This window comes from Alligator sinensis, unplaced genomic scaffold, assembly GCF_000455745.1.
Source record: "Alligator sinensis unplaced genomic scaffold, ASM45574v1 scaffold752_1, whole genome shotgun sequence".
NCBI lineage: Eukaryota > Metazoa > Chordata > Crocodylia > Alligatoridae > Alligator > Alligator sinensis.
Window position 1 is genome coordinate 1,539,354 of NW_005842000.1, and position 25,878 is coordinate 1,565,231.

The 25,878-nt window shown below is 45.0% G+C and overlaps 1 protein-coding gene across 5 annotated transcripts; it reads right to left on the reverse strand.

Moving 5' to 3' along the window:
* Window positions 1-2: 2 nt before the first annotated feature.
* Window positions 3-19,975, reverse strand: PCMTD2 (protein-L-isoaspartate (D-aspartate) O-methyltransferase domain containing 2). 5 transcript variants are annotated; one of them, XM_006021652.3, is made up of 10 exons: window positions 19,895-19,961; window positions 16,480-16,544; window positions 15,449-15,800; window positions 12,863-12,965; window positions 10,702-10,873; window positions 10,213-10,336; window positions 8,392-8,711; window positions 5,211-5,337; window positions 1,738-2,103; window positions 3-608 (listed from the first exon to the last, which is right to left on the reverse strand). In XM_006021652.3, the coding sequence occupies exons 3-9, from the start codon at window positions 15,753-15,755 to the stop codon at window positions 1,994-1,996; spliced, it is 1,263 nt and encodes a 420-aa protein (XP_006021714.2). In that variant the 5' UTR covers window positions 15,756-15,800; window positions 16,480-16,544; window positions 19,895-19,961; the 3' UTR covers window positions 3-608; window positions 1,738-1,993. The 5 variants fall into 5 exon arrangements, with proteins under 5 accessions (XP_006021714.2, XP_025057456.1, XP_006021715.1 ...); XM_025201671.1 differs by lacking the exons at window positions 3-608; window positions 1,738-2,103; window positions 16,480-16,544 and having other exon boundaries at window positions 5,207-5,373; window positions 5,520-8,711; window positions 19,895-19,975; XM_025201674.1 differs by lacking the exons at window positions 3-608; window positions 1,738-2,103; window positions 16,480-16,544 and having other exon boundaries at window positions 5,210-5,337; window positions 6,906-8,711; window positions 19,895-19,975.
* Window positions 19,976-25,878: the final 5,903 nt, after the last annotated feature.

The window sequence follows — 25,878 nt, forward strand, 5'->3', positions numbered from 1 at the left end:
GTTTTAAGAGTTTGATCAGTCATGGCAATAAACTACATGCAGAGAAACAGCATTGCAAAGAACAGTATTACAGGCAATATACACTTAACAGAGGGAAAATGGAGTTGACAGCCTAATCAATAGCTCCTCAGTTGATTACTCATTGATCAAAGTGGCCAAATAAAATGCTTTGATACTGGGATGTCTCATCCACCAACTTGAAAAATGCAAATTTAAGTAAGTTAAAGGCAATGAAACATAGTATAAACACAAGGCAATGAAACCCTTTCAAACGAGTAGGAGTTCAAAAGAGTGATGCTGTCTCCCTCAAGCAGGGAAATGCAAATCCTAGCACTCGCGTGTGATGTGACAACGAATTCAGGAAGAAAGGCAAATCAGGTCTTCAGTCTGAAGGTTTTAACTTTCAATAAGAAGTTTAAAGGGTTAAATAATTCTGAAACTTTTTCAGAGATGATTATATGCAAAGCCATAACTTGAGTGGGAAGCATTGAAGTTCATTAAGGAATATGGCTATTCCAGAAACTCTGAACAAGGCATCTTTCCAGGCTTCTGTCTGCAGGATCCATTCAAAGTTCCCATCAAGTCAGTCATCTTTTCCATCGTTTAAACTGTGAAATAATTAAAATGACACAAAAAGAGATTAGCAAGAGCCCAATTTAAGTCTTCAAAACGCAGGGAAGTTAGAAATGAAGGAGAGCCCTCTAATCACTACAGATTCCCACAATGGTACGCTTCTCTGAATACAGGCATCGGTTCCTACACTATTGATGAATGAAAGGAGTTCAGCTTTTTCAGCCTGTATTTCCTTGCATTTATGTTTTCCCTTTCTCCCCGAGCTCTTGGCATTACTTCAGCCTTCTAGGGTTCAGAGATTTTCTAGCAATACTCCCCCTCCAAATCAGAGTTTCGAGAAGCTGTTGCAGAACATTTCTAAAGTAATTCCCATTGCACTAGCCAAATGAACCAACTATACAACAGCGTGCGGCTGTTGCGTTGGATCTGATCATCTGGGCTTTTAAAGGAGTTGAAGGTAAAAAAGTCACTCACTTCTCCACCAGAAAGAGGAGACGCACAGCGCCAGGTTTGTGTCCAGCCCTCCAGCGATCTGCTATTTATACTGGCACTTGCTTGAAAAAACGAGGCAAATGTGCAGGAACGTTTCCACCTTTACTCTGCGGACTTGATTCTCGGGCAGTAAGTGTGACCTCTAGTGGCAAAACCCCCTCTCCTAATAACATACCACGGATGGCTAATAAACCACTAGATGTAACGGGACTCTCCCAAATTAACAAGAAGTTTAAATTCTAATTTGAAACTAGTTTAAAAGTTAACCTATGCACTTGTTTATAAACAAGGCGGCCTTGACTTGGGTTCAAGTTTTGCCAAAATGTTGTCAAAATTATACAAGCTCTACACCAGTCATGCTGGAGTCCGACAGACCCAGGCACCATGGGTTGGGTACACCCTGATGACCCATGGTGTCCGGGAGTAACTTAGCACAAATAATTCATAGCCTTCTCAGGGTACAACTGCTCAGTGTCCTATAGCTATATCCATCTTCTCCAAATCAATTCAGCTTACAAAAAGGCAATGCTTCCCCACCTCCCCCACTTAAATCCTGTGAAAATAAGCTCCAACCCACCCCCATTTAAACCCATATATGTTCCAGAGACATTTCATTAAGGTCAGTGCTCATATGGGATTCAATCTTTCCCATAGCTACAGTGACTAGGGTACCTTGGCTTGGTGCATTGTTTTGCAATGAAGAACGTATGTTCACCCAGATGCTCTTGAAGGCAAGGTAGAGATATTGGTGAAGTTGGAAGTTTTGCCAACAATTATATACAGGAAGCCATTCTGCATTAAAAGCAGCAAGTTTTTACAGTTCCTCAGAGGAAATGGGCTCTTGATAAAATAGTTGCAGTTCTGAATTAACATCTTTTTCTCCCCCACTATGCATTTTATCTTTTGCATCCATTTGCTGTTGCTGCTCTTACAGACCACTGGCCTTCTGAGTTGCATAGTTATTAAATGCATAGGTTTTTGCATAGTTAAATTTATCCATCAGCATCACAACGTACACCCCAAAGGGCATGCACCGCTCTGGAAGAAAGAGTTGAATTTCACAGGTAATGGGAACAACCACAGGAAGAGTTAATACATGGGTTCAAGCCGTCCACCTAGAGAAACTGCGGCATCTCCATCACTGGAAGTCACCAAGCACAAGTTGGACAAAGGCTTAGCTGGGCAGGTTAAGGCAGAGAAGCTCCTGCCCTGAGCAGGGGGGTTGGTTAGAGGTTTTCCCCAAGGTCCACGCTAGCCCTATTTTTCTATCATTTCTATATTTACCTTTTCCGATCACATCCACTTCAGTTCCAAGTTGTCTTGTCCTGACACAGTGAGTATTTATTGTAGATATCCAACCATTTGAAATTAAGTTTCATAAATAATATTTATTGTAATAAATAAATAAATAAAAAATTTTAAAAGTACAAAAACCCCAAACCACCCCAACCCCAGGTGTTATACCTACTAATGAACCATGTGCTAGCTTAAAAAAAAAAACCTCAGTGGAAAACACACAATAGAAAAACTAAGTACACATCAAAAAATCCGTAAGCACTTTATTTAGAAACTGACTTGATCTACAAAATAAAACCACTATCAACAGGAGAGGTTATATGGAGGGGAAAACCCCCCGAAAGAAGTGTTTTGGCTCTTCACAAATGTGGAAAACACATTGGACAGTAAGGAACGGCGCTCCACCCCCCCCCCCCCCCCCCAAACACACTGCTTCCAAATGAACATTTTCCATTATGAATATATCGGTAAATAATGCTGACACTTATTTGGAGGTTTCAAGGGAAGAAATCAAGTTATCAGGCAGAATATAGTGGCTACAAATCAACAGACTCTTAATATAAAATTAAAAAGAGCAAATAAAAGCATTAGAATTTAAAGACAACCCATCAACGGGTTTTAGTAGGAGAGAGACAAGAATGTGTGTCACCTTTTGATGAAGAGCTAGGCTTGGGTAACTGCTGAGCTATTATAGTAACTTTAGTAGTAGTTTTAGTAAACCTAAATCTGGGAGAAAATATAAAAATCAAGACTTTTTTGTTCAATTGTTGTATTAGCACCCAATAATGGCACTGAGATTAATTTTTCACAAAGTCTCACCCTAGGAGATCCCACATCACCAAGTTTTTGTTTTTCGGAGTAATGATTTTTACAGTGCTATCAGCCTACAGTGTAAACTGGGCTCTTCTACATAGTTAGAAAGGCCTGTTAAAAATAGATGCTGTGCACGTGCATTTAATTTTCATAACTATAGATACTGCAACATTTCCTCTACTACGTAGCATGCAGACACATACTTTCATCAGTGTGCATTTACAGGGTATACTGGAAATATATATTACACACAAAATACCAAGTCTAAGCGAGTCCTTGGAAAAGGCCCACTTGTTTCCTACATGGAATTAACAGGGCTGCCGCTTCAGAAGAAATTAAACCACAAGCAGTATGTTCAAAATGTCCTCAGATTCTCAAAGGCAGTCCAAAAAAAATAATAATTAAAAAAGAAAAATCAAATAAAAAAAAAGAATCAAAGGATACACCTGAAACACTGGTCTGAACCCGGCTGCGCTTGTGCACTACATGGATCTCAAGACACTAGACGCCTCTTCACTTTTGGTTACCTCAAGCTACAAGCACAACTCAGACAAACACCCATGAGAGTTGCAAGTATGCCTCAAGGAAAGATATGGCTGGGTATTGATTCCCCGTCCAAGCGTCTTCATGTTTTGAGTGGCGCTCCAATTATTGTCAATGAGTATCCAAGCTTGGCAATTCGAAGTAGATATTTTAAACATAGCTTTCTCTGGTTCAATTATGGAAGAATCAGTTCAGTATTTGGTTATATACACCTTTGAATGCCTCACAGAGACCCAACCAGGACAATGGCATCAATGACATGCTCCAACTTGGATTTCTAGAACATTTATCACTGCCCACCCTTAGTCTATGGGAGGAACTAAGAAACACTCTATTTTTTAACATGGAATAATACAAAGGGAAAAACACTGCTAAAGATTTTGTTTAGATAAATATCCATGACGATTATCACGATACTACTGTTTTCACAGTGTTCATAGATTCATTCATAGATTGAGGGCTGGAAGGGATCTCGGAAGATCACTGAGTCCAGCCCCCCTGCACCAAGCAGGACGGACAACTGGGGTCAAGCGACCCCAGCAAGGTGACCGTCCAGGCTCCTCTTTTTTTAAACACGAGACGACTAACCCCAAGCAGAAGGGAAGAAAAACATCCCCCCTTACTAATACCTCCTGGGGAGCTCTTCATCACTTTCCAGAGAACTGTGGTAGCATGACATCTTACCTAGAGACTCTCCCATCACACAGCACCGGAGTTTAAGTGTATGCAGGTTGTCAGAGGCTTTCCTCCAAGCCCTTCAGAGTATCAGTCAAATCCTTTCTTTTCCTTTCTCGTGTCCACATGACCAGGTATTTAGCAGAACTGGAATGTGTTTTAAGAGTTCGTACAAAGGGAACCCCAATTAATAGCCCGTTTTGAAGTCCTTATTATGCATACAGCAATTTAACTGTTAAATCCCAGTTACCTGTCCCTACACAGCATTTGTCCAGTGTTCCCTCTGTCAGAGGATGACAATTATTGAAAAGGGGACCTTTGCCTTTTAAACGGATTCAGCGACATATAACCACATTGCCTTCCTGAAGCAGAACATGGCACACACATACCCCCAAACAAATAGAAAATACAAATGTTTCAGGTCAGCAGCAGGTGGAAACCAAAGGAATTTGCAGCATGTGAACGCATCGCCGCTGCTTTGCACCAGAGAGAACGTGTTACACCCAGTCCCCATGCACGGGCCTGGACCGATGCAGAGGATGCAAAGGAAAAAAGGAAGAGTGCCGCTTGCCCAAGCATAGAAAACAGGTCCGCTAATACACCTGCCATTCAAAGTAGTTTCCAATTGCACCTGAAGCCAAAATGGAATTTTTCACAGTGCCGGCGAGAGAAAGAAGCCTGGATGGTTACCTCGTACTCACACAGACAGGTGTAAATAAGAAAATTTGCTTACCAGGATATTGCTATACTATTAAATGCATACCCATTCCACATGCACTCCCAATGGGCTAACATAACTTCTTCCACATTTCCATTACCTTCTGGTTTGTAGATCATCAATTGTGCTATTTTGGAAGCGGATGCTCCAAGTTTTAAAGGATTCGGTGTAAAATACGTCTGCGTGACTTGACGAATGATCTCGTCTACGACACCACACATTCCTTCCTGTAGTTATGAAAATACTTATTTCCATAAAAAATCCTAAATACAACCGGATACAATGTTAAGAAAGCCAAAATGTCTTTACTGCATTTATTAGTATAGAAACACTCATTTAAAAAAAAAAAAAAATTGTCAACTGAAACATTTTTGCATGCCTTATAAGATATGCAAATTTGTCTTGTTACCTTTGTACACATTTTGGAATCGACGAACTTAAGATTAAAACCATTTGAAGCTTGTTCCTTTTTTTTTTTTGCACAGATATGAATTTACGATCCTATCAAAATCTAGAAATCTAGAAAGGACATTTAAAAAGCAAACAAGTGTGAAATAGTCAACAGAAAACCTGGTGGTATATCCACGGTGCTTAGAGACTACGCAAAAACTGCTATGCTACAGTTAGTCTATTAAAAGCACTAGACTACTATACAAAACTACAGTGCAAGTGGCTGTGAAAGGGGAAAGCTATATTTACAATTCCCCTTCTTTTACTGGCTACAAGCTACACTATTTCACAGTTAAAATACATCAGATAAACTCTCCGCTACGTTGCTTTCTGTTTTGATAAATGGGATAAACTGGACAACCTAGAACATGCAGTGCTTTTAATAAATATATCATCTCACCCATACCCAGGAAATATATATTGTGTGTGTTTTACAGCACACAAAGATGGACATATGAAAATGTATTTACCAGGATATTGCAAAACCTAGCAAGTGTAATAACAAGGAAGATCTGGTGGAAAAAAAACAAACAACCCCCGATTAAATATATTTTAAAATCATGGGGGGGAAATCAAATAGGGCTAAATGCAAAGATTATGTCCCTTAATTAGGGCAGTTTTAATAGACCCTGGGATGGATTATGCATGTAAACATCCATTTTAAGCTGTTTATAACCAGTTGTTTAAAAAAATGGATTATTTCTATCTACCAGTAGGAAGTCCTGCAATTGCTAAAACTGGAGGAGGATTTGGTAGCCAAAAGCAAGAGGCTGCTAGAGAGGGTGAAAAGCGGTATCACTGGAGAGGAAGACTCCTACCTACGGATCGGCAGCACTTAACAGAACTGAAGCCAGAATCTTTTGGGGACCCGCACAGCACATGTATTACACCTGGATTTTACTGGACATCACACACATCACATTTGGGTTTTCTTTTATAGAAAAAAAAAAGCGCATGTTTTTGGTTGTCCTGAGTACAATGTGGGTATCTGTAAATGCAGAGAAAACTATCAAGTTGTCCCCGTTTGAGCTTTTGTGAGGGAGCAAGCGAGTCTAAGCGCACTACTCGGGCTCATTAGACTAATTCCTAACACTTTTGTAGGAGTTGCACAAAATTTAGATCTCTAATTCAGTCAATGCACGTTGCACAACTCGACACCACAAAACCCAACAGGATACAGAGGAATGTGTTTTAGCAAGACGATCTTCATCCACTTCTTTTGGGAAACTGAAGAGCAATCCAAATGAGATCAAGAGCAAGCAACCCAACTCAAAGGGCCTCTGATGGGAAAACACCTTTTCTGACACAGGTGGCTTTATCCACTGAAAGGATGATTAAAAATTACCCTCTGGGGGAATCCACATTCATCGCTCAATTTGTTCCTTCCAGTCCTCAGGAAAGTTAATTTTGCAAACCAGCTGAAATAACCTCCCCCTCTCCGTGCGAACGCCAGTCTCTTCCTACCACTGTCACAGGAAGACTTGAGAAAAAAGATTAGAGCTTATGTAGCACAAAACCGCGGATTATAAAGTCTTTCTACCCAAACTACTTTAAAAAGCTGTTTAGTTTGTTACAAGTCAAAAAAAAATACCCCCCAAATCAGATGAACTAGAAAGGCAGTAAATCTAGTTCCACCTAACATACAAAGACAAGGTGGTCAGGAAATCTAGTCTCATCTTCTTGCTAGAGCAGACGTCAGAGGGACACAGACCCAATACAATTCAGAGCCTGACATCTGGGTGATGCCCCAACATTTTAGTTACTTCCCTCAGTCCAGCCTAGCAGTACTTCCAACTGCATTACATTGCATTTAGCACGTGAATTTGCCCAAAACAAGATCTGCTGGTCATACTATCAGAGCTCGCTTTTACACAACCCTCTGCTACATGTCTCCTCTTTCCACCCATTTGGCTTGTTGTCTTTTTTTTTTTCCTTTTTGGAATGACTTCCCGAAATTTTACACGCAGTCTCAAACCTGGTTATCCAAGCAATCTCTGGAAGTCAGCTTGTCAATTTTTAAAATTTACTTATTGCTTGCCTTATTTGTAACCTTACAGAGTTAACACTTTGCCTCAGCCTGGATTTTCTATAACCAGGTGCTTTCTGCAATGGGCACGCCAACTCCCTGCCAAACTTTTCAATCCGCCTACGGCAAAATGCACCGTTTCTTTCCGAGACCTATCTATTGAAAGGTGGCCAGTGCTTTCCTCCACTGTTCAAAACCTGGGTACCTCGAAGCAACACCAAAATCCCTTTTTGTACATTTGCAAAAGACGTGGGGTTTTTTAGGGTTCTGGAAGAAACCCCAAATAAGGTTTACCAGGTCAGATTTTAGTAAGAACTTCATTCTCCGTTACAAATGGACACGACACGGCAGAGTTAGTGGGAGAGCATGGACAATGAAGGGCTCCAGGAGGCTGCCTATGGAGTATCGAAAAACTGCAACTTGGTGAAAGGAGAGCTGAGATCTCAGACATCTCTTGCACAGTTAGTTTCAGGGAATTAAATCCTTCCTGCAAGCAGCTGGGCATTTCACCAGCTTCCCTCCTAAAGATGCCCTGCTCTAGAATAAAACTATAGCACACAACCAAGGAGGAGAGCAAACTTAAAAAAAGCCATGATGTTCATGTATACAGCAGCCACATTCCCAGCCAGCCTACCGCCACACTTGGTCATGTTAACAGGCAAGCAAGTGGTGTACATTTGTCAAGCCCTACGAAGTATTTTATTCTTTTGTCTACCCTTCCGCTTCCTACGAGAAAGAAAACTTATTTTTCTCTGTAATAAAGCAGGTAATATTTCAGGGGATCGGGCAAAGGCAGACTCAAGACCTTTTCCCTCAGGAAGTTTACAGGGGGGTCCGGCTTCATTTCCGAGATACCCTTTTCCTCCTCTTCTAGAGTCTCATCCTCAAACTCTTCGCAGTTGTTGTTATCATCGGAGTGGTTTGAGATCCGGCTGGCAAAGACCTCTTTGTCCAAGAAAACAATGGTCTCCATGCGACGGTGGCGGACGCGCCTGCGCTTGCACCGGGGCAGGTTCTTTGGGCTGTTTCCAGTTTGACTGCCAGCCTCCTGTTGGACTATCTTTTTAATAGTTCCTCGGATGGCAATGCGGGCCAGATCTTGGAGGCTGCGGACAACCACGGGCGCTAGAAACACAAAACGGAAAGCATGAACAGGTGTGCAGGCACAGCTCTGGCAGTACAAGATGAAGAGTGGTCAGACGCCCACGGCTTTATCATTTTATCCGAATTCCTGCCCCATTTATAACAACACTTGTATCACCCGAAACGCACAGCATTCTTCCCCCGCCCAACCACAGGTCTTCACGCGCTTCTCCCTCCATCTCAACGTTAAGGGGAGATAGCAAAACATTAAGGGGAGATAACGAGCAAGGGAAAAAAATTAGCATTTTCAATATCCAATCACCCAGGAATGTGCAGCATGTTCTCAGGTCTTACATTTTTAAGGCTTTATCATTGCGGTTTGGACTGTGCAGCAACCGGGAGGAAAGTCTGTTTCCTCACTGCTGAGAAACATGGAAACAGCCCCAAATGCATGGAAGCAGGAGTGAGTAGGGCTGGCTTGCACTCTTACATCCGTCACCAATTAGGTTCAAGACCACAGGCAAGTCACTTCAGCATCCGTCAGCTTTCTCACGTGGAAAACAGGAATGATACCTATCCACTTAAAAGGTGTCATGGGTTTAATTCATTAGCATGTGAAAACTGGCTGGAGGAAAAGGAGTTGTATAAACCTAGGAGTGGGTATTCTTTAGAGAACCCTCTTGAAGGCTTTGGAAGACTACTTTAGCTTGGGCACTTCTCTCCAGTCCGTTCAGCATGCACGACTTAACTACTGCAGGATGCAATGCATATATGGACACCAAGGCATTCTTCTGATCTAGGCAAAGATGGGCAGGGAGGGGTTGGAGAATAGCATGAAATATTTGTAGGTTCTCACGTAGTGAACACAACACAAAGCAATGCTCAGATGAAGAGCTGGCACACTTCACCCAACATGGCAAGAAGCATGGTGAGCAACACAAAGAATGCCAGTAGTGATGGATACCATCAAAGGCCAGAGAAAAGAGATCAAGGACCAGGTCTTATGTGTTTACAGAAAACCCTGCACAGAGGAGCCTTGGTCTAGGGATTAGGACCGGTGGGTGTTACCTGCAATACAAATGAAGAACGTTTCCCCTGAAGGGTTTCCTATTTGAAGGAACCTCACGGATGACCTTACTACTCACCTACGTAGGTAGACGTTACATCGGAAAACAACCCTGCCTATGCATTTTTTCATTTTTCTGAGCTACGTTCTCTTAACACAGTCCAAAAGCGAAGCTTAAAAATGAAGGCACACCATACCTAGAAGCTTCAATTTCACAAAGCATTCATTAAAACTTTGGACTTAATTACAATCTGTTTTCTTATACCACACTACTCCAAAGACAGCGAACAACTCGGGCATTCAAAGATGAATCAGGAACAAAAATCAGAGAACTGCAATGAGTACGAAGCAGCTGGCATGGTTCACATCAGAAGAATGGCACGTATGCTTAGCATAGGTGGGAACGTTATGCTGAGATCAAGACACAAGTGGTGCAAGGAGAAAAAAGCAGTTTTGCTGACAAGTATTTATACTTACGCAAGTAAACGACATTGGACTTCCCTGAATCCATGTGATTGGGCTGAACTAGAGGAGCAAAAGAAACAGCCAGGATCTTCTTGGTTTCCCAGGCAGAAGGACCAGTGCGAGTTATCTTAGTCAGCTGCAAAGAGAGAAAGCGCGGTCTGCTAGGTAAACCACAGAAATCCCAAGAACTTCAGAAAGCAAAAGTGTGGCGAGGGCTCTCAAATAACTCGGTTATTGCAGCGTTTGAAGTTCAGCAGCACAACATGAAACACTCCCAACCAACTAAAAACCCAAGACCTGAAAAAAAGGGACGGGCTGGTGGAACTATGCAGAACGTGTAACATTTAAGTGGGACCTGCAAGGTTCGGTTTCTAGAAAGGGTGGCAATTTTGCCTGAAAGAGCGATCTCAAATAGGCGCATCTAAGGAAGCCAGTGAATAGCAGGAAGAGCTACCAACTGAAGAAGAAGATATTGCAAATCACAAGGAAAGAGGCGCCAACCTTCTCCTCTAGCGGCATGACGAGAATTCCCCCAACTTTCAGCAGATTTTTCATGTAGTCTTCATGCTCTTTCTTGACTCCGGCGCCGCAGTAGACACGGTCGTACTGGGTCGAATCTGGAGAGATCTCTAAACAGTTGCCGCTAACAAAGGAGGGCTCGCAGAACTCAAACCTGAAAATGAAGGAGTCCAATTATAGCGGTCTTGGACCGCACGGCTGCTTAAGACAAAAGAAATGGCCTCTGCAATTTTCTTTCATACTGTGCGGGACAACTGATTAATACAATTTCAATGGGCCAATTTTCCTCCCATGCCCCAGCATCTCAAAATACCGGGATCTACAGTCTGCCAGAATGGACCTATATTTGAACTCACTTGAGCTATTTGAAATCACTCATGGATGAAACTCTCCAAAGAGCTCAGGTGCACAACTTCACACCTACCTTGGATTCAAACAACTAGCTCATCCCAGTGGTTAGGAGCGACTCTCAGACTCACCACAAGATCTGTGCAGAAATATCACACCTGCAAGTCCAACTATGAACCCCGAGGACTGAACCACTGTGTCCCTGGCTTATTTTTTCTCAAGCTTTTAAGCGGTTTGCAGACGTCCTGGGAAAATGAAACAACTTAAGCTAACACTCAGAATGGGCTCCTGGTTCTGCCCAACTCAGTGGGGGTCCTACCACCACCATCACCAGACCCAAAATTTCACCCTTAGTTTATAAATAAATTTATAGCAGTAAAATGAACTATTTTGTGCTATTTCTATTACTCAAGTATGTGCAGAATTAGCACAGGCTACATTAATCTCTATATTTAAGGAGGCCGCGATGACAGACTAAATACACCACTTCAGGTGTCTTGGGAGAAGATGACTTTGTAAAGCGTCATATTGAATATTACCGCATTTCTTGACGTCTTTTGCTTTTGGAAAAATAACATTTGAAACAGCTGTAATAGCCCTTACTCATGTAGTTTTAGTAGCTAACCCATCAGCCATATTCCTCCTTTCACAATGCCATATATTTTATTCTTTTATTTAAAAAAAAGAAAAGAAAAGGAGTATTCTTATTTATAACATCAGTCCCTGAAATCCAGATTGGTCAGCTGTAGAAGAGCACAGTTTTACATGCCGTTTTCTCTTACTGGAAATCCTCCAAAGCATTTTACAAGCTGTATATTATTGGCTGCTTTAAGCTCTTATAGACTTGTTGCACTACAGTCATGATACAACTCTACTATTAGGATAATTGCATAAAGAAGAATTTGGAAGTGCACAGAAGAACATGTTCTTTTAAGAGTTTCACTGGCATCTTCCAGCTCCTACCAACCACTAATGAGCAAAGCTCTCATCTGATTGACATCCTCACTAATACTGTACTTCCCCTCTGCCCTTTTGTTCTTGCATTGCAGCATCACAAAAGTTTCCCCCCTCCCTACTCCCAAGTGCGTACAGGCATACTCCTGCAGTTGGACTTTGTTCTGTAGCTAAAATTATTGCATTTCTTTGAAGCTAGACAGGAGGAAGACAGGTTTGAGAACAAAAGCAATTAGATCACTGACAACAGGTGAGCAGGTCCTACCAATTGCTATTTATAGGCATTTTTTGCCCTTCTTTCCATCAGGGGCACCTCTTCCCCCTCTATCAGCTTCCCTTTGCCGTGACCATAGTGTGACATGGGTAAAGTGACACCCTCAAGGGACCAGAAGCACTTCTTCCTGGGAATAAAACTGCAAAAGCAGTCCAAAAATATGACAGCTACCACGCACATAGCCTATAGTTCCCCTCACCAACCTCATCAGAAACTTATCACTTGTGACAGCAGAATGGACATTTCAAGGAAAACCCTATACCAGATTCATCCCAATCAACTTCAGGACTGATTTAATCATCATAAAATAACTTCATATAGTAATCAGGGAAGTTTTTTGTCTGACAGATAAAACCATGTTATAGGAGTAAGGGTCTCCATTTAAACGTCTGGGGAAATTTCTGCTATCAGGTCACAAATATCAAATCCTGTCATCCACAGTCTCAGCAAAGGCTGATTGCAATTAAATCTTACTGCCTGGTTCAACTCATCAAGCCCAGGAAAGCAGAGTCCTCAGAACATCCTCAACTCACGAAGCGCCATCCCAACAGCGGTCTCCACACTCACTTGTCAAAGCTGTCGCTTGTCCTGATGAAGTCCTCCAGTTTCTGCTTCGCGTACTCGATCACGTCCGAGTGAAGCTCCACGCCGTGGTTCACGCCAAAAGGACCTGCCAATTAAGAGTGCACAAAGGAAGTGCAATTAGATAAAGCCCAGCACTTCGGAGCATCAGTCTAGGGATTGGGACCTGCGGGCGCTACCTGCAGTACAAATGATGAACAGCTTTTCCCCGGAAGGGTTTCCTCACTTGAAGGACCCTCACCTGAAAGTCATACTGCCCATTTAAGTAGGTAGAGGTTGCATCTGAATACAACCCTGCCCGTGCACTTTTCTGAGATGTTCTCTTGAAGTAAAAAATACAGGCACATCATACTTAAAATAAAAATAAAAGCACGCTCAGTTTCTCAGCTTGTTCCAGGCCGTGGTTACACAAATGAGGTCAACTAAAGCACGAGTTTGTAGTGCATGAGCTACATGGCCCTACCTTCCCATGTGCACACTCTTCCCTGCAGTAAGCATGAGGTTAATGTGCCCCCCTCAGTCAAAGAAGTGCAAGCTAGCTCATGTTGGCAGCAGAGTCAGAGCATGCACAATTACTACAAGAGTAGCTAACACCCAGCAAATTCACACCTTGGCTTGCCTCATGGTCACTTGCTGGGGGCAGCTGAACTAAGCTACCACCAAAGGAGTCCTCTGCATTTATGTACATCGGTCACCACTCTGAAACACGGGGCCATTGAAGGTCAGAGATGGCTACAGCCCTGATGGACAACAGCCTTCTCCGACACGGGTGTCCCCACTTCTACAGGGAATGGCAAGGTGTGACGGGAATGTTGTGATGCAACAACATTTTGAGAACATATACTAGTTAAGGTGTGCCAAGAGGCACATTGGGAAGGGAACAGGTGGTGCAGCAGCAGATAGCACAGGGAACAGAAAGCAGAGTAGCAGATCAAGTGGGGACAGGGATTGGAGGGGCATTTGAGGCTGCAGGGCTGATTTAAGACACGTCTGGCCAAAAAAGGCTGGTCCTCACTGCTTCAGGGGATGAAAAGCTCTCTCTAGATCATTTCTGTCGCCAACAAAAACAGCCCCCAAAACCAATCCATTTTGAAATCCTATCCAGCGACCCCCGCTTTAAGACATTAGGATCTTAATCCAGGCCTGCCAGGTGACTTTTCATAACATGAGCAAACATTACACAGAAAAATCTCACAATGGGGCCATTTGCCTTCAAAGAGCTGAAAGCAAAATTGTTGCGGGCTTAGTTATTCGCCCTTTAACAGGCCTGCTATTATGCACTAAGAGCACTGAAGACAATAGCCTTGCTTACACTGTAATTAAAGGTTACCTGAACCCTAATGGCTTTGATTTGAAACTGGCTTTATCGGCTTCCTAATTTTCCTGGAAGCAATGGTACCAAGATCCTGAAGTTTTAAGTGCTCAAACCTTAATTACTATCGTTGCCAATACCAGCTCTATGAAAAGCCTCTAAAAATGGTAATAAGTCTGTGCTGATGACAAACACTTAAAACTATTGAAATCGGTGCCCGGTACCCAGGAGGAGCATAGGATCCATGCTGTTATTTAGCCAGCTATACACATTGCTCCTGCCTTCCAGTAAACACTAACTGGATTTCTGCAGGACAAGTGAAGGCAGATTTATTCCAAGCGTGCCCTACATTAAGCAATTCATACCAGGAGAACGTAAGGCGATTTCCTGCGTTTTCACATGTTTAACTCTGTGTAGTCACCCATGCTTCTGAATCCCGGTAGGGTTAATCTACTTATGCATTTAGTGCCACGTGCTTCTCTGGGGAGGGGGATGGAGAGAAGGTTGCTAAATGCAGGCAACCCACCCCACTGCTTTTGCTTTTGCACTGGTTACGACAAAATATATGTTAGCCAGTACTTCAAAGCATTGCTTTACTCCTACAATAGAGCTGATCAGGAAGGCTATTGGCTGCTCTGACAGGCGGACTTGCCTCTAATGCGTGCCAGTTTGAGATCAGAATTGAGCTCCTTAGGTGCTTTTCAGCTTGGCCAAGGTGGACTAAAAGCAAATGGGATACAGTGCTGGAAGTAATACGTCATGCACAATCCCAACTTCAGACCAACTTGGCTCTTTCCACTCTGGACACTCACAGGAGAGCCCAGCAAGCCCAAGACCCATGCTGGGGGTCAGACTTGATGATCTATTGAGCTCCCTTCCGACCCTAACATCTATGAATATGAATCTATGAATAAACCTAACATCTATGAATCTATGCCCATTTTGGTGGGAATACACCAACTATACCAATATAAATGAGCTGAACTGCTGCAACTTTAAACCTGAACAAAACAGCTTAAAAAAAAAAACAAAACCCAAAAAGATTACTGGGTTTCTGCTCTACTTATATGGGAGCATCTTATAGCGATATGATTTAATACTGGTGCAACTTATGTCTGTCCATGCCCCAAGCTTGACAAAAGCATGCTTTATTTACAATGATACCTTAAAAAGCTCGAAGTCACAGAAGAAGGGCTCCATACCTTGTGAAAACAGAAGGCAATTTAAGCAATAATGAACATGACCGAAATGATATTTACCCAAGATGAGTCCCACCATAGAGCTCAGGTAGCCAGTGCCACTGCCCAGGTTCAAGAAGGACAGTCCCGGTTGAAGATCCAGAGCCTCCATCACTTCTGAGTATATACACGGAGCCGAGAGATGAATATTCCCATGTTTCCATGCAGAGTCCTTGTAAGCACTGTCCTTAAACTCCTCCAGATAGTAGTCTCCCCGGTCAACAGCTCGAAACGCCTGCTCCACCAGGTCGGTCCGGATATACTGCGCCTCTTTCAAGTTATCAATTAACTCATCATTATCTTCACCAGCACTCACCGCGCCTCCCATCTTCCTCAACAATTTTCCCCGCAGGTTCTCACACTAAACAGGGATCTGGGAAGAGGAAGATGACAAGATACATTTAATACTTTGATAACCACTCAGGCTGCTGCACACAAAGCCATTTAGAGTCCCAAATTAAAGCATCTCCTTTGGAATATCGTCAATGCAAAAATACGGCAACACAACTTTCATCCACAAAATCACTTAAAAAAAAAACACAAAAACCCACATATGCACAGTATCTATCATATATTAAAAAAACTACCCCAAAACCCAATAGATTTGGTACCTGGGTTTGAGATTTGCACATTTTTGGAAGGCAAATTCCTGCAATCACATGCAGCTTTTTATCTGCACCATACCCTCTTTCAGTGAAATGACGTCTATAATGTCACTTATTTTTTTTGACTGAAAGTGCTGTATAAAACTCTAGATTCTGGTGCCCATTTTTATTCACCGTCTCTCTCCCCCTCTGTCCACACATGCCAAAAAGTCCAAGCAATACTAAAATCAGGGCCTGTCTCTGACAAACTTTAAGACACGTCCATGTTGCCTCTAACTGGTATTAGAAGACAAGGCATTGGGATACTATACCCAATGGAGCTGGGGGACAGAAAAATAAAACCACCCAGGGACACATGAAGAAGGATGGGGGAAAATTAAGAGGCCGCTTCACTGAATCCAGGGCCCCCACCTGTGTGCATTCTGGGTATGGGCATAATTCGCTTACCTGGATAACCCAAATCCAGTCCCAGGATGCTGCCTATTGTTTCCACTGTAACTAGCATTGATTACCTGCATACAAATTAAAGGCATACGCCAATTAAGCGCAGAGCATCTTTCAGTGCTTCTGTCTACTTTATAATTTAATTGCACTTTGTTAACGGCCATACAAACCCCAACTATAACAGTCAACTTCCTAACCAACTGCTCCTCTTTAGTATACCAGACACAGCTGCTTCCTTTCCTCCCTCAGGGGGTTGCAACTAGTAGCCATGAACATGATAGGAGTGAGAGAGTTTGGTGGTCCCCATCTCCTTTCATTTTGAGACCTAACAGCACCCCAAAGCAAAAACCTTGAAAATTATGGGAGCTAATCATGGCCAGGGGTGCTACAACCACAGCACTGACAGCACCGGGTGGTAAAGGATGGGGTAGGTGGATATACTCCCAGCATTTTTTCAGTCCAGAAGTGATACAGTGAAACAGAGGACACCGGACAAACTCCCAACTTGCTCTTGCTTCTGCAGTTTCAACCATCAGCGCAGAGAATAAATGTTGGAAAGACATTTCTATAAAAGTAAAGCACAATTTGTCAGGGTCTCTTCTAAGATCGAAGTGAGATAATATCCCTCGGAGGCTATTTCAGCCCCATCTGGCCCTTACAAATTAACAACGCTGATGATGTCACCGGATTGGTCACCTCCTAACAGACTCAATTCATCCCGCAAAGAGAAAGCAGTCCATTTACCCTCCTTTGACGCCGCACAATGTAGGCTGCATATCATCTGCATCTTTTAAAGAATGAGCTGCAGAGGGTAAGAAGTTAATTTCTGACTCCAGCTTCATCTAGCTGGTTCCCACCCACTAAAAAGTTCCATTTCCAAAAGTACAATGTGATTTTTGATTTACAGGGCTTTTGGCTCTGCTAGAACCAGCCGAAGCAGCAACTTCACTGCTCTTTTCTGGGACCAGATCTGCCCACAGATAATTGTTCTATACATTCAGCAAGAGAGAAAAAAAGATCTCTCTCTCTCTCTCTCTCTCACACACACACACACTTTCAGTTTCACAACCAACAGAAAAAATGCAACCACCACCAAGCAAATCTTGCCACACTTGAGTCGCACACAACCCTGCTCTGCCTCTCTGTAGTGACCGGAGACATGATAAACTTCACCACTAAAATTGTTAAGAGTGAGCTGCAGGCAGAAATTAGGCAAATTTTCACACGCCACAATCCAGTACAGACCTACATTTTGCATACTGGCTTCTTTTCCATCCAGGAGAACATAAAACACTAGCAGATGCTGCCTCTGCCTGAAGAAGGGTGTTTGTGCCCCAAAGCTTACAAAGAAAACTGCTTCCAACTATTTAGTTGATCTAATAAGAGAGATCACATTTACCCAAAGAACATTGTCTGCCTAAAATTTGGTATAAGAATTTTTGAGATTTTTCTCCTTTTGTAGGTAACACCCCTGCTGGCAGGGGGCCGGCTCAGGTGAGGATGCACCCCTGGATCTGTGCATCCGAGCCCCACTGCACCCCCATACTGGTACACCTTACACATCCCATTACTGCAAGGAGAAAGAGAAAGAGCCTGGACTCTAGGGAACTTCATCGGACAGCCTTACACTTCGATCTGGCCGTACGTGCATGCCAATGCTTCGGCTACTGCCTGCTGATAGCTGCTGTCAGTGCCTGTGGGTAGTACGCTTCACATAATTAATTACTCTGAGGGAAGGAAAAAGCAAACACACCCTCCTTTCCTGTCCTCCAGACCCTGCCTTCCTTAACTTTAGTTCAGACGCTCTCTCTTTCTTGAATCTATTCACCCGTCTCCCAACCGGGTGCTCTTGATGCTATTAAGCAGCTGCAGGTTTAAATACGGATTACCAACACAGCTGGGAGCCCTGCCGAGCTCCTACCACAGCTCCCCACGGGGCTTAAATGCCTTTTTCGGTTCCTCGTGCACACAAAGCGCCACCACGACCCTTCCACGTTGCAGTTTCGGGTCCATCCCATGGTCCCCTGACCTGGCCACTTGCTCCCTTCTGCTCTTCAAACAACAGGAACCAGGTCACGTGCAAGCAGCGGCAGGGGCCTCTGGATGAGACTTCCCGAGTTGGGCCCTGTGAGCCACGAAGAGTTGTGACCGGTTTAGGTCTAACGGCACCAACCGGCCTTTATGCCAGACGCTGGAAAACGCACGGCGCCCACGGAAAGGTTAAAACCCAGTAGGGGCTTTTTGCAAAGAAATCCAGCTGCCTCCCCCCACCAGCCCCCAGGGAAAAACCTACAACCAGAAGCTTCTCCTTTTCTGCAGCACAGTTTCCCTCCTCCTCTCTGCAAACGCCTGCAGGTCTTGACCAGGCAGCACACCCTCTTGGCAGGGCCGGCCAGCTCCCAGACCGCCACCGGATGAGGATGTACACCTGGACCCATGCACCCCTGGATCTGTGCAAGACACCCCACCCATGCACACCTGCCCAGACCCGTGTACACCCCCAACCCATGCACCCCCACCCCAACCTGTGCACACCCGCCCAGACTCGTGCACACCCCTCAACCCGTGCACACCCGCCCAGACCTGTGTACACCCCCCAACCCATGCACCCCCAACCCATGCACACCCGCCCAGACTCATGCACACCCCTCAACCTGTGCACACGCAGCCAGACCCGTGCACACCCCTCAACCTGTGCACACCTGCCCAGACCTGTGTACACCCCCCAACCCATGCACCCCCAACCCGTGCACACCCAGCCAGACTCATGCACACTCCCCAACCCATGCACACCCGCCCAGACTCGTGCACACTCCTCAACCCGTGCACACCCGCCCAGACTCGTGCACACTCCTCAACCTGTGCACATCCCCCAACCCATGCACACCCCCCAGACTCGTGCGCACACCACCCCAGACTCGTGCACACCCCCCAACCTGTGCACCCCCAGACTCGTGCACCCTTGGGTTTCTCATCCTGCTGGGAGGGGAAGCAAACACCTGCACGGCAGGAGGCCCTGCTCAGGTCCCAGACAAGAAACCCCTGCGTGCATGGCTGGATTGCATGCCCCCAGCCCCTCGGGCACCCATGGAGGGTGGGGGGCATTGCAGCAGTGGCAGGGGCTTTGCAAGGAGGGGGGGCTGCTGCTGAGCTCCTGGCACTGGCACTGCCCCTGCCCCCAGCACAGCCCAGGCCTCCCACTGCAGCCCCAACTGGGGAGGGGGCAGCCAGCCCTGTGCCCTGCCCCCAGCCCTGGGCATTGCTGCTCCATGCAGCAGGGCGCCCCCCGCCCCATGCATGGGCAAGGAGGAGCCCCCTGCACCCCAATGCAAGGGCTGGGGTGCAAAGCAAGCCTGGAGGCTGGGGAGCACGGCCTGGCTTGCAGGGGCAGCCATGCCCCGGGACAGGGCCGCGGTACCTGGGCAGGGGCAGCTCCCCCGGGCGCTCCGGCTCCGGCTGCTGTAAACACTGCCCCAGCTGGGAGCCCCGGGCAGCGCCACTGCGCAGGCGCGGCGCGCACCAAGCGGGAGGCTGGGGGAGGTTGGATTGTACCACTGTGACAAGAGGAGGAAGAGCAGCCGTGGCTGGGACGGACCACTGTGGGAAAGGAGAGGGGGGAGCTGGAAGGTCGCATTGAGAGGGGGGCGGCTCTCATGCATCCTCACTGCAGCCCCCCATATTAGGAGTAACCCTAATGCAAACCTGCACCCTAACCCTCAATCCAAACCCTAACCTAATAGCAGCCAAAACACCAATACAAACCCTAATTGGAACTCCAACCCAAACCCTGACCCTAACCTTAATCCCAGCTCTAACCTAACCCAAACTCTAGCCCAGAGCCTAACCCTTAATTTAGCCCTACCCTACACAAATCTCGCATTCAAACCCTAACACTAAACTTAATATTATCCCTACACCTCACCCTGCCCTAACCCTACACAAATCTCCAACCCAAATCATGACCCTAAAGCAAAAAACAGCCCAAACATTAATTCAAGCCCTAACCCTAAAAAAATCTCTACTGGAAGCCCTGATCCTAACCTTCATTTTAGCCCTAAACATAACCTTACCCCGAATCCAAACTGTAAACCTAAACGAATCTCTAATGCAAACCTTGACACTAACCCTGGCCCTAAATAAACCCCTAATCCAAACCCTACCTTTAAAACTAACCACAATTCTAACCCAAACCCCGATGCTACCACTAATGCCAGCCCTAACACTAATCCAAACCCTAAACAGATCTCAAACCCAAACCCTGACCCTAACCCTAATCCCATTCGTAACGTAACCCTAATCCAAACCCTAACCCTAGTTTTAGCCCTAACTGTAAACAAATCTCTAATTAAAACCCTGACCCTAACTTTCATTTTAGCTCTAAACCTAACCCTGGACCTAACCTTAATCCAAACCCTAGGCCTAACCCTAATCCTAGCCCTAACCATAACCAAATCTCTAACCCGAACCCTAATCTTAGCCCTAACCCTAACTCTGGCCCCACCCCTAACCCTATTCCAAACCCTAAACAAATCTCTAACCCAAACCCTGACCCTAACCCTAATCCCAGCCGTAACTGTAACCCTGGCCTTAACCCTAATCCAAACCCAAACCCTAACCCTATCCCTAGCTCTACGCTCGTCCCCAGTCTGTCCCTCCTTGCTCCCATTCCCTATCCCCCTAACCTCTGGCTGCCTTTCCTCCCCCAAAACAGCACCAACCCAACCCTCCCTCTTCCCTCTGCAGAGCCCCATTGCCACCCATACACCCTACTGGTGTGCCCTACACCGGTAATCCATAACCAGGGACCCCTGGGTTCCTTGAGAGCCTTTTGGGGGTGCCCCACCGTGTTAGCACTGTTCTGGTGGGGAGATGATAATTCACAAAAGAAACCTAGAGATGTCAAATAGAAACCTGTCTTGTTAAAACATTTGGCCCTGTGCAGGTCTTGACCCTATTTTTCTTATTATTTTATGTAGTCAAAAACAAAGCACAAGCTGAGTGCTGGCGTTTTCCAGCGGGTGCTTTCAGTCTGCTCTCCCCCTTCCCTCGCAGTCACCAAAATATCATCCCGTTCCTGCATTCTCCCTTCCCAGCCCGGCATCCTGCTCCCACCACCTGTCACTCTTCTAGGTCCCAAATTTCCTGCTGGTCCAGCCCGGAGGAGAGGGTCCTGGCTCGGATAGCTGGCAGCCTGCCTAGTACAGGATGCAGAACCAGCCTGGGCTCTCTGGGAGTTTCTGGGCTAATACTAGTACTAACAATCCCTTCCACTTGCTCGTGCTTCACGTCTGTGGACTTAACCTCCACCTGCGTGAGATGATGGGAGCTTCCATCATCGCGCTTTGCATGCCTCTAGTTCCCCTCTGATCCCCAGGGAGGCTTTAGCAGCGCCGAGCCAGTGGCAAATCGATTCAGCCAAGTTCAGAGTTCGCCTGTTTTGCTCATCAGCTCTTTAAATGTCACGGCCAATTTTATAAATAAGAACAACAGAGAGAGTCAAAGAGCATGAATGCCTGGCAAGGACATAGATTGTAGCTGTGGTGGTCTAAGGGCATAGGCAGATGAGGTAAATTTGGGTAAATTGGACATCTTTGATTAGACCAACTCAAAGAGTTGGAAAAATTCTTCTTTGCAAGCTTTCGGGTATAGATATCCTTTGTCAGGCTGAGCACACGCCAACTGCAGATGCTTTCTCAGCCTGACAAAGAGTATTTATACCCAACAGCTTGCAAAGAAGAAATTTTCCAACTGTTTGAGTTGGTCTAATCAAAGAGATCAGATTTACCCAAAGAGCCTTGTCTGGCAAGGACTTGGAGGCTTTCTGAGCAGGAGAGTTGACCCGTGTTGGTTATGCCCCGTGGTATAACCCAAGATTCAGCATTTGCCTTTCCTTCTCCGCCTGCCCCAAACCATGCCACGGACACTGGACAGGCAAGGGTAGGAGAGTCCAGGCCCAGGGAGGGGAGGGGAGCATGCATATTCAGAAATATAGGCAGAACTGTTTTGGGGGGTGCTTACTGGGGCATAGAAGATGCAGATTTCTTGCTAAAAAGGAAGAATGGAGACTGCTTTGTCTGTGGTCATGATTGTGATAAAGGGAGAAATATGCTGTTTTTTGGAGGGCTCTGTCCCCCTTCAGCTGTTAGCACAAGACGCCCCACGCTGGAGATTGAAGTGTAGACGACTTAGTTGCATTGGTCAAGCCTCCATGATCCGAGTGACCTTTGAGGCTGCGGGTCTGGCAGTACTACCTGAAGAGGCCTTGAAAACCTTGTTTCATGCTATCCTATAGGGCTACAATATGCACTTAGATGGAATACAGCATCTGGCTAAGAGACTCCCTGATTTAAGTTGCCTTGAGATCAGGAAAGGAAAAGTATATTAGTCCTCCCAGACGTAACAAGCCCACACTGGAAGGCCCGGAAAAGAAATGTCTCCGGAAAGCAAGACGCGAGCAAGAGAAGGTGAGTCAGCATCTGGGATCTATTTATGTTTTAAGGTGATTATCCTAGCTCCCTTCATTAGCATTATAACAGCAGATCCTGCGTGAATATGCACAGGGTAATACTGTAGATGTCGGCACTTTCATTCTGCAAAGACAGCTGCCTGGGAGAATGGGAGTTTTTGTGCGCGGTGAGCGCTGCAACTCCTGGTTGCTGATTCAACCAAAATGGGATGCAGTGATTGTGCTCACCTCATCCTCTTTAGTGGTGAGGGCTCTCAAGCACGAGGTCAGCAAGGTAGCTAAAATCTGCCAGCACCCAGCAATGCCAACTCCCTTCCTTTAGGAGCGACCTTCAGCAAATAAACCGTCTCTCGCCGTTCCAACTGGCTGAGATATGCTGATTATTTCTTGGGTAGAAATAAAAAATAATAAAATCAAATCAAATCATTGGGGTAGAAATGTCCTGTGGGTAATTTGGATGGCTGGTGATATAGCCAGGCAAAGATTGACATAGTTGGGCACTCTGTGCAATGCCAGCAAGCTAGAGAAAGGGATCCATCTTGATAGGCAGACTGATTTTTTGGGTCAATGTGACATCTTTTATTAGACCAACTCAAATAGTTGGAAAAAAATTCTTCTTTGCAAGCTTTTGGATATAAATACCCTTCATCAGGCTTCATCCTTAGACCACCTCGGCTACAACCTATACCCCTCCATCTTGATAGGGCACTTGACCTCTTCTTATGGCATCAGGCACCAGAGATGATCAGAAAGAATTGGAGACTGAATACTCATCAACCGCTGCGCCCTGCAAGCTTTCTGTTTGCTGCACAAAGCAAAGAGGAGCAAAACCCATAGGAACCCAGCAGGCAGGGCAAGGTGAGACATCCCTTCAAGTCATCATCTAATTGTCCTCCACAAGTCTAGGGCCAGGAGCCAGCAGTGGGCATGACCATGGGAAGGAGCAGGTTATTTCCCAGAGGAATGGATCGTTTCCAGCACTTGAGGCACAAAGAACGAACCTCCCCACCCCAGACACCTGCTGTGAACCCTGCTCCAAGAGCGCTCCCCTTCCTGGGTGAGCAGAGAGGGTTAATAGACAGACCTGGTTTCACCTCTATAGCATCATAAACCATGTCTCTTCTTCAAGTACCGCAGCAAGGGCTTTTTTAGCATCAACTGACATGGATTTACTTTGCATATTCACTCATGTACTTTTTCCTAGTGGGAAAAAGTGTCATTTTGGGGGTGAACACCTCCTTTGGAAAGAAGCAGGCCTCTTTTCCACCTACTTCTTAACAGTCCTTGCTGGCTGCATGTAGCATGTGTGTCTCAGTAGGTAGGGGAACCCATGGACCCAGAGGTACAGACTTCCACCTTCAGCTTCTTCTGAGCAAAAAAATGAAGTTTATTTACCTATAAATTAAGTTTATTTACCCCCATTACCTAGGGGGACTTTTTACCATCTTTCATTTTCCCTGAGCCTGAGGAAGGGTGTGCGCCTGAAGCCTGCAGAAAAAGATATATAATTATTTATTATTATTATAATATATTTTATATATATATATATATATAGATATAATTATTTTTTGCTAACTAAATCATTATTATTATATTGTTATATTATATTATTATTATTATTATTATTATTATTTTTGCAACGATTTAGTTATATATATATATATATAACTAAATCATTGCAAAAAAAAAAAAATATATATATATATTGCAATGATTTAGTTGGTCTAATAAAAGGAATCACTTCTGAACCAGGAGTTTTGCATTTCTCAGCAGGTAGGATTCAGGCAGCTGTTGAAGACCAGCATGAGTTCAGGGAAAAATGGCTAATACTACTTTAAAAACCAACATGCAGAGAGGCCAGAATGTCTCATTTTAGTTACTTTTCTGGCTTTGTGAGCCTGTAAGTGATGATTTTATCCAATGCTTCTTTCCAGGCACTTTAGAGAGGCCTTGCCTACACCCGCGATGGCTCACTTGGGGCTTTGTTATTCATGAGTTACGGTCAGCACTAAGACTGTTAATGAAATCCTCAGTCCTTCCTTCTCCTCTCCGCGTTTACAGCCTTGCCCGTTTCTGATATTGCAAAAACAGGCCTCTGCGACACCCCGGCTTGGCATGAAATAGGAAGATGATCCCGTGGCCCTTGCAGAAGAGTGTTTGTTTTGCGGGCTGGTTACCACCAGGTGTCACCATCGATATAGACATTGCTACGAAGGGATGTACAAACTAGGGCCCGATCCCCTCGGCCCTTCGTCCTGGGAGCGATCTGGACGCGCACAAGTAGCTCCGTTGCATCAGCCGTCCTCACCTGCATCCTTTACTCGCACAAGGCATCTCTACCTACACAAAGAGCCTGGCTGAAGTCCACAGAATGGCTCAGGAGAGTAAGGATTATTTAAGGAAACAAGGGTTACCGGATCAGCAAGTCAACTGGCTTGGTCGGTTGCTGTCTCTCTCCATTTTGCCGCACGTCCAGTTCGGGGGTCTCATCGCCAGACAGGCGGGCACACATCGCAGGAGCAGCCTTAAGGGAGGGCAAACCGGGTGATCGCCCAGGGCTCCACACTTTATAAAAATTAAAACTGATTGCACCGAATATTGGTATTATCAATATTGTATTAAGATACTGTCATTGCATTTTCATGCATAGGGCAAAGTGAAATTGAAATTGAAAATGTCCAATTTGCATGTAGGTCATCAAAATTGTCTCTTAATTTGATGACCTATAAGCAAATTGGACTCTCTTGCCCAGGGCCCCAGCAACCCTAATGCTACCATGGTACATTGACCTTGCAAACCTCACTATTTTGGTGACACACCACCTCAAGCAGAGTTTGCTTCTACCAAGGATTCAGCCTTACAAATTTTAATCAGGGGAGGATCTCCTTTGGGATGTCTCTGGCTACAGGTACATAAGTGGCCTTTATAGGGTCAGC